General features: G+C 41.1%; 1 protein-coding gene across 1 annotated transcript; it reads left to right on the forward strand.

Annotated features, from left to right (window-relative positions):
• The first annotated feature begins 4,340 nt into the window (after positions 1-4,340).
• LOC133746063 (RING-H2 finger protein ATL54-like) lies at positions 4,341-5,810 on the forward strand. Its single transcript, XM_062174227.1, has one exon. The coding sequence runs from the start codon at positions 4,461-4,463 to the stop codon at positions 5,508-5,510; it is 1,050 nt and encodes a 349-aa protein (XP_062030211.1). The 5' UTR covers positions 4,341-4,460; the 3' UTR covers positions 5,511-5,810.
• Positions 5,811-8,419: the final 2,609 nt, after the last annotated feature.

The following is an 8,419-nucleotide window of genomic DNA, read 5'->3' on the forward strand; positions in this document are numbered from 1 at the left end:
TTTGTTATTGTATGATTCATTCATTTGTGTGAACTGTAAGTGATGATATGAAGTGATGATGCGATGAACTGTAAGTGATGATATGAATTATGAAGTGATGAAGTGATGAACTGATGAGTGATGATGAGATGAACTGTAAGTGATGAACTGAAGTTGATGTGAGAGAATGAGAGACAGAGTTATAAGTTTTTTGATTGTTTTACATTTGTGTATGGTCTGGGCCTTTAAATTCATAAAAGTTATTTGATTGTTTTTCATTTGCTTTCAGTTTTTCAGTTGTTAACAGGTTAGGGATTTAAAATTTTCATTTGGGCCAAAGCTGAAAGCTGGCCCAATCTTAAACTCGGTTGGAGGCCCAACCAACCGATACCAACCGGTACCGAGAAGTCGGTATACCGACTTTTGTGGCCGGTAGTGGTACTTCATTTTGTGTACCAATAAGTTCTGGTACAGTAGGTGGTTTTAGACTTGAAGGTCCGGTACCGTACCGAACCCAGCCCTAGAGATAAGTATAGGACAAGTTACCGTTGCAAGCCAATGACGTCAAGATATCATAGATTGGGATGCCGCCACCGTTATTAGGCACAAATTTGCCATTAGTGTTTTTCTTCTTCTTTCTATTTTATTTATGTTCAAGTAAAACCCTAATTTGTGTTTGGCCCAAACTCTAGGTTACTTGACCTAGTGGTAATAGGGTTTAATTAGAAGAATCTAGAGATTATCTTTCCTTGTATGATTCAGACTCTATGCACTCGTTTCAAACGCTCAGGCCTAACCAAAATTCTCATTGGTTGCTTCTAAAGCCTCTCGCTCGTTTTACAAAGCCTGTTCTTTATGGAAATTAGGACTAAGACCGTCCTATGCAAAGGATATGAAAATACTCATTATGTTCTTACATAGAATCCGTAGGGATTCTGTGGACTAGTTCAACCAATTTGCGGATGTTTAAATATCTCATGATATTGGTTGACACGCAAACATGCTGGTCACGTGTTGTGCCATTGTTCACTTGTAATGCTACTTATGCTACACTCCTAGCAAATATCATATGACAACGGGCTCACTCCCCTGATCATCCTATTCTGTCAATTGGACTTGACGATGCTAGAGAGTTTACATGGAAGACTTTCGATGGATATTGCAATGGGATTGATGTTGGACATCATATTCTCATGGACACACCCAAATGGTCTCTCGCAAAATGACTACGATGGTAGTCAGGACATTGGTAATGCGCACCAATCTCCTTATATCCGCTTGGGGTAATGCAATATTGCATGCAGCTATGCTAATTCGTCTACGACCCACCGCCACTCAATCTACCTCTGCGTTACAGCTAGTGACTGGGTACAAGTATCATACTTACGCATCTTTGAGTGTGCCACTTATGTGCCAATTGCGCCGCCACAGCGTTCTATGATGGGTCCTTACAAACGATTGGCCAACTACGTTGGATTTGAGATTCCAACAATCGTCCGCCACTTAATGCCCTTGCTAGGCGATCTCCTTACCGTTAGATTTGCGGATGTCACTTTGATGAGACAGTCTTCCCGTCGTTAGGGGGAGATAAGAACACGAATATTCAACAGGAACGACAGGAATTGTCGTAGTCTGTCCCCACTATGTCTCATCTCGATCCCTGTTAAAGTGACGAGATCACACAAATATGCTGTAAACATGCCTGCAAGGATGGATGTCCCTACGAGAGGACGTAGTGCCACCCTACACAGAGGTAGGCAGGGCGCCAACGCCATAGAGAGTGGCACTTTGGCGTTACAGTCCATGACCCCAGCTAGGATGCATGGGAGGCCAGTGGGTTCGAATGATACTTTGGCACATTTCAATCCTTTGATCATCAAGACTCAGAATCCGTCTCATGAGAATCTTCTGGATTATGGTTATCATTGGGGGACGCCTCAACGTCAGAACTTATTCCTAAGAATATAGAGCTCTATGAAAATTACACTAGTGTACATGAGACGTGGGATAGAAACTCCATCATAATGATGATGTAGTTGCGCATGCGCATGAGTTTGTTGAGTCCGATGATATCGAACCACGCTCCGTTGATGAATGAATACCAACGTAGAGAAATTTGGCCTAAATGGAAAGATGCGATCCAGGTTAAGATGGATTCTCTAACGAAGAGGAAGATTTTCTGAGCCAGTAATGCCAACACCTCCTGACATAAAACTTATTGACTGATGGGTCTTCGTTAGAAAGCATGAAGAGAAAAAGAGATGGCAATCTTGCCTTATGGAGCAAGGCTTCTCGCAAAACGCCCTGGAATCGACTACGATGAGACATATTCTCTCGTAATGGATGGCATTGCACTCCACTACCCTGTCAGTTTGGTAGTTTTCGAATAACTGAACATGCAGCTTACAAATGTGGTCACTACGTATCTTTATGGGGATCTAGATACGGAATGTACATGAAGGTTCATGGTGAACTTCATTTACCCAAGTCAAGTGGCTCTAGACCACGGAGCGCGTTTACAATAAGGTTGAAACGCTCACTAAGATGACTACTTGATTGGGAAGGGATATGCCCACGCGTTTCTATAACAAGTTTCGGATTCTATCGCGGTTCATGTTGGACATGATCTTCATAGGAAACCCTTAAAGAGTTAAGGGAAACCGCTGAACACTTGAAATCCGAGTTTGAGATGAAGGATTTTGGGAGAACAGAATTATGTCTCGGTTTGGAACTTGAGCATCGTGTTGATAGATGCTTAGGCATTTTGACAAAGTCAAGCCTTCAAGCACCCCCATGATAGTCCGTAGTCTTAATCCTGAAAAGGATCCTCTTCGTTCGAAGGATGATGACGAAGATGCGCTAGGGGCAGAAAAGCCCTAGTTAAGTACAATAGGCACATTATTGTACCTAGCTCAATGCACAAGACCGGACATCTAATTTGCCATGAACTTGTTAGCTAAGGTATAGCTCTGCGCCAACGCGACGCCATTGGATTGGTGTAAAAGATATCTTTCGATACTAGATGTACGACTGATATTGGCATGCTTTATCTATATAGAGAGATGATGGATTTGGACCCATCACACACCAGGAACGCCGCCAACACTAGCCTGCGTCCATTGTCCCCATCCCAAACAACATGTGTTTTGGAAGGTTTTGCTGATATTGGGTATCTCTCTGACCCATACAAAGATCATTCCCAAAATGGTTAAGTGTTCACCATGGGTAAAGACCATGATATCTTGGAGATCTACTGAACAGACCCTAGTCGCTATATCTTCGAACAATGCAGAGATCATTGCTCTTCACGAAGAGGTTCGTGAATGTATATGGATTGAATCCATAATTACGCATGTTCGAACAATTGTGGTTTGAAGTCTACCACAGATGAGCCTACGAGCATTGAGGATAATGCTGCTTGTTTTGAACAAATGAAGCAAGGCTACATCAAAAGCGACAACACCAAGGATAATCAGCAACAACAGACTCTCCTCAAGATCAAAGTGAACTAGGTTGAATCTGAGGACAGTGTGGCAGGCTTGCTCACTAAGTCATTGCCTCAATTCCACTTTCGAGAAACATGTTGGTAGCATCGTTTGCGGAAGTTATCCAAACTCTCATGACTGTTGTCATCAGGGGGAGATGTTTACATGTATGGTCTCGAAACATGAAGGGTGTGTTGTGCTCTTTTTCCCCTTCGACCAAGGTTATTTTTGTCCCACTGGGTTTTTGTTACTCGGCAAGGTTTTTAATGAGACAACGAGAGAAGCACCGCGTTTGGGCAACACAAGGGGGAGTGTTCAAGTAAAACCCTAATTTGTGTTTGGCTCAAACTCTAGGTTACTTGACCTAGTGGTAATAGGGTTTAATTAGAAGAATCTAGCGATTATATTTCCTTGTATGATTCAGACTCTATGCATTGTAATCCTCTATATAAAGAGGCCCCTATTATCAATGAGAATGCACAGTGATTTCCTCTCAATTTCAATTTCTCTAAAACAATTTATTTATTATTTTTCAATCCATCATCTTCTTTCTAATTTCTATTCCCATTTTATGAATAAATGTTGTTAGCTACTATCAAGAAAATAAATTGAATTTTGAAGTGGCAAGGGATAATAACTGAAAGTGATGGATTCATATCAACAAATACAACCAACCGTCCCTATATTGGGCAGCCGTATATGAAAATGTAGGCAAGACACCATAATAGTAATAACAAATGCATCGCTCAACTATGCATGGGTTTGTAGGCAATAACTTTCCTGACATAACACAAATACCAAATTACAAACACAACATTACCTCCCACTCAACCTTGAAAAGGATGTGTTAATTTCTTAACCAGGTTTATTGGTTTCTTCTCTTCTAATTCAAACAAAAAGTGACACTTTACCTTACTCCACTCTCTTTCCCTAATTTTATCTTCTTTAACAAATTCCATCTGTAATTCATGAATTTCTTCACACACCCACTTTAATATGGCGGTGATCAGACACAGGAAACTCTTCCCAGCACCATTTTCCTCAAACCAAACTGACTGCCCAGACTGCCCAGATTGCACATACGATTGTTACCCCTATACAGATTTCTATATTCCCCCACCACCACCATTTCCTGCCATTGATCAAAGTGACCAAAACCACCATATCTCACCTTATGTGATTCTGTTCCTCTCTTTGCTAGCTGGGCTTTTCCTTCTCATTGCCTACTATGTCATTATAGTAAAGTCCTGTACATGTTTCTGCAGTCCTAATAGAAACAATGGATCTCCACAGTCCGAATCAACCAGCGGAGATGAGGAATTTCTTGCAGAGAATCAAGTTGATCACCCAATATGGTTCATCACCACCGTTGGATTGCAGCAATCTATCATAAATTCTATCACAGTTTGTAAGTATAAGAAATGTGAGGGCTTGATTGAAGGGACAGAGTGCTCTGTTTGTTTAAATGAGTTTCATGAAGATGAGATGCTTAGATTATTGCCCAAGTGTAGTCATGCTTTTCATATGAACTGTATTGATACTTGGTTGAGGTCTCACACAAATTGCCCTCTATGCCGTGCCTATATTACTTCTGAGACTCTCGGTAATTCGAACATTGTGAGGCTTGATTTGGGTTCCGGAGATCAAAATGGGGATGGCATAGACACAAATGGAGATACCCTGATGGAGATTTCTGAGATTGAAAGTGAATTGGATGTGAATAATCAAGTGGGATATGACAATCAGGTGTGTGAAAACAGAGCTGGAACAGAGGATGACGGTGAAGAACACCAGTTTGGCAATGGAACTACATCAAAAGAGGTAATAACGCTTAATGAAGTTCCATTAAGAAGGTCTATTTCGATGGATTCTTCGTCGGCTGAAACCAAGTTCCATTCAGATGTTGCTCGAAATCGTCAGTCTTCAATTGAGCAATGTCTTCATATAAGTCCTGTTTTGATGAAAAGGTCTTTTTCTTGTAGTGGAAGGTCGAGATTGTTGTCTTTGAGACATAAATGGGGGATGAATTCAGTTGTTCCCCTCTGAAGTTTATGGTCATATATGTTTTAAGGTGAAATGTTTGTGCTGTAATATAGAGATTTCTAATCATGTACTCTCAATAAGGAGAGGGTCAAGAAAATGGGATGAGTTCTAGCTAGGGTAAAATCTGCTTCAGATGATCTTGAAGTTTTGTATGTTTGGCAGCAATGGTCTTAAAGCAGACCTCGAATAAGGCTTTTAAACTGCACGATGTGACACGCAATACTCAATTGATGTCTGCATGGTAAATGTAAACACTTTGTACATCCTCTAATAGAACATCAAATTTTATCTTCATATAATTAGAGACCGGTTCATAATATGATCGGTAAATATGATACAAATATATATAGATCTTATCCAGAGCGAGGCCTCGCTCTGAAATTAAAGTGCGAGGTTGGAGTTTATGGTCACTTTTCGGTCTCATATCCACATCTCGACCGTTCAGTTTTTAGGTACTAATGTATAGATCATCTCTGCAAAATTTCAGCCAAATTGATCTATACATTAGTACCTAAAAACTGAACGGTCGAGATGTGGATATGAGACCGAAAAGTGACCATAAACTCCAACCTCGCACTTTAATTTCAGAGCGAGGCCTCACTCTGGATAGAATCTATATATATATATATATATTATGCCTTCAAATGAGGAGATTGGTATTATCATGCAAAAATGCATACCATGTCAATATCTCACCTGATATGTAGTTAGCGTTGTATTTGTTTGGCTTAGTTCTAGCTTTTATTTTGAGAAAATAGATAACTTCATTACTTATCCATGACCAGAAGGCACGTACATCAGATGTTGTCTCATACCAAAAAAACTAAATGGCATAAGCCGCCAAGCAAAAGACAGGTGACCCTCACTGTTAACACATACGCTCACTTATTGAGCCTAAACAACAAGAAATCAAGTCCTCACTACTAACCCCTCTTTGAAAAGTAAACTTAGTCGCCTAGAGACCTCAATTGGTGTACAACTAGAGTAAACTAAGAAGAAAGTAATAGAATACCCAATTTCAAGTGGTAGGCAAGAGACCAGGAAAGCCAGGCTTTCCTTTGCCCTTATCTCTAGGGCTAGAAACCAAACCTTCAATTGCATTTACTGGGACGCTGGCTCTTGTTCTTACTTCCCGTCTTCTTCTTCTTCAAAGTGACAAGAGACACATCTTTGTTATCCTCGATCAAAGGTTTGCCAAGTAGAAAAGATTGGGAGGACCTGCACACAGGACCACCACCAATCTTTCCCAGATCTGGGGCGCTACCACCCTCTGCGAGAGCAAGAGGAGTAGAAAAGCTTGCTGTGACGGCATCTATGGAGGCCATGGAGAGGAGGAAGCGATAGCAAGAGGTTAGAGGCTAGGGAAGGAGGCTAGGGTGTCGTAGAAGACTAGGTTGGGAGAAATACTCTCCTAGGGTTTTAAATTTAAATGTAGGATTGATTACTCATATATTAGTTCTAGCTTCTATTTGGGTAGGAATAACTTCAGTAAAGATCAAAGGTAGACAAAACTTTTTTCCATGTCGGGCAAGACGATGTGGCTTATCATGTTTTTTTTTTTTTTTTTTTTTTTTTTTTTTAGGTTGGACCCAGTCTAGCTGGGAGGCTCAACCCCACGCCCGGTTCCATTTATTATATTAATAGTAGAATTTTGCAACAGGGGGGACATAACACATGGACCCCGTGCTACAGAAGAACAATGACAATAATCCTCGTAGAGTACATCCTGAATAATACCAGGAGTCTCATCTAACCAAACATCATCAATAGAAAATCAACTAGCAAGGTGGGTCTGGCTGGTGTGTTGAAGGTGGGGCTTCACGGTTTTGGATATGCTCTCTGCTCAATGGAGGACGAACTGGGAGGTTTGGTTCGTAGGCTCGTTCTGATAGAGGAGGAGGCGCAAGAGATTATCCTACCAGATGATCAGGACCAGTGGAAGCCGAAGAAGTTCTTGATTGTGGGGAGATTATTGACTAATAAACCCAATCGTATGGAAGCACTGATTGGCACAATGAGGGCGTTGTGGACACTATTAAGGAATGAGATCGAAGATGATATACTAGGATATGATTGGTTAGCTGTAAAGATATGCATAGTTAGGTTTTGATTTCATACTATAGTTATTCCTACTTTTACGTAGGAAGATCTGCATGGAGTTGTATATAAAGTCTGTAATCTTCTTTGATTAATTATCAATAGAGAATATATTCATCTGCAATTTCCTTATGGTATCAGAGCGGCAACGCTTCTGAGCACCTAGAAACCCTATCAATCCAACAAACACACTTACAACCTTTACCTCATGGCTGGAGACGAAGAGAAGGCTGTCGTTGAAAAACCTCTCGAACAACAGACCTCCAAGAATGCTGCTCCATGGGAGAATTCCAATCACCCGCTATTTCTCCACCATTCAGACCAGCCAAGCGCCATGCTCGTTGTGCAGGCCTTGGTGGAAGATAACTATACTACATGGGAACAATCGATGCTTATGGCACTAACCATCAAGAATAAGAAGGGCTTCGTCGATGGAACTCTGGCGAAACCAACTCATAATCCTTCCGAGCAACTTCAGTGGGAGAGATGCAATACTCTGGTGAAAACGTGGCTGCTAGGAGCCATGTCGAAAGACATATCCAACAGTGTGATACACTGTAAAGATGCACGAAGCATGTGGCTGGAATTGAAGGAAAGGTTCTCACAGGTGAACACAGTTGCACTATTTCAAATTGAAAGTGCTATTCATGGTTGTGAACAAGGAGGTACATCTGTTACTTCATTCTTCACCAAACTGAAGGCATTATGGGATGAGAAGGACTCTCTCTGCTCTTTTCCTTCTTGCAGTTGTGATGCTGCTCCAGAAGTCAAGTCCTTCATGGAAACTCAGAAGACAATGAAATTTTTGATGGGAC

Source organism: Rosa rugosa, chromosome 4, assembly GCF_958449725.1.
Source record: "Rosa rugosa chromosome 4, drRosRugo1.1, whole genome shotgun sequence".
NCBI lineage: Eukaryota > Viridiplantae > Streptophyta > Magnoliopsida > Rosales > Rosaceae > Rosa > Rosa rugosa.

Coding starts and splice junctions, on each gene's coding strand:
- LOC133746063 (XM_062174227.1), top strand. CDS start 4,461: ATGGCGGTGATCAGACACAGGAAACTCTTCCCAGCACCATTTTCCTCA.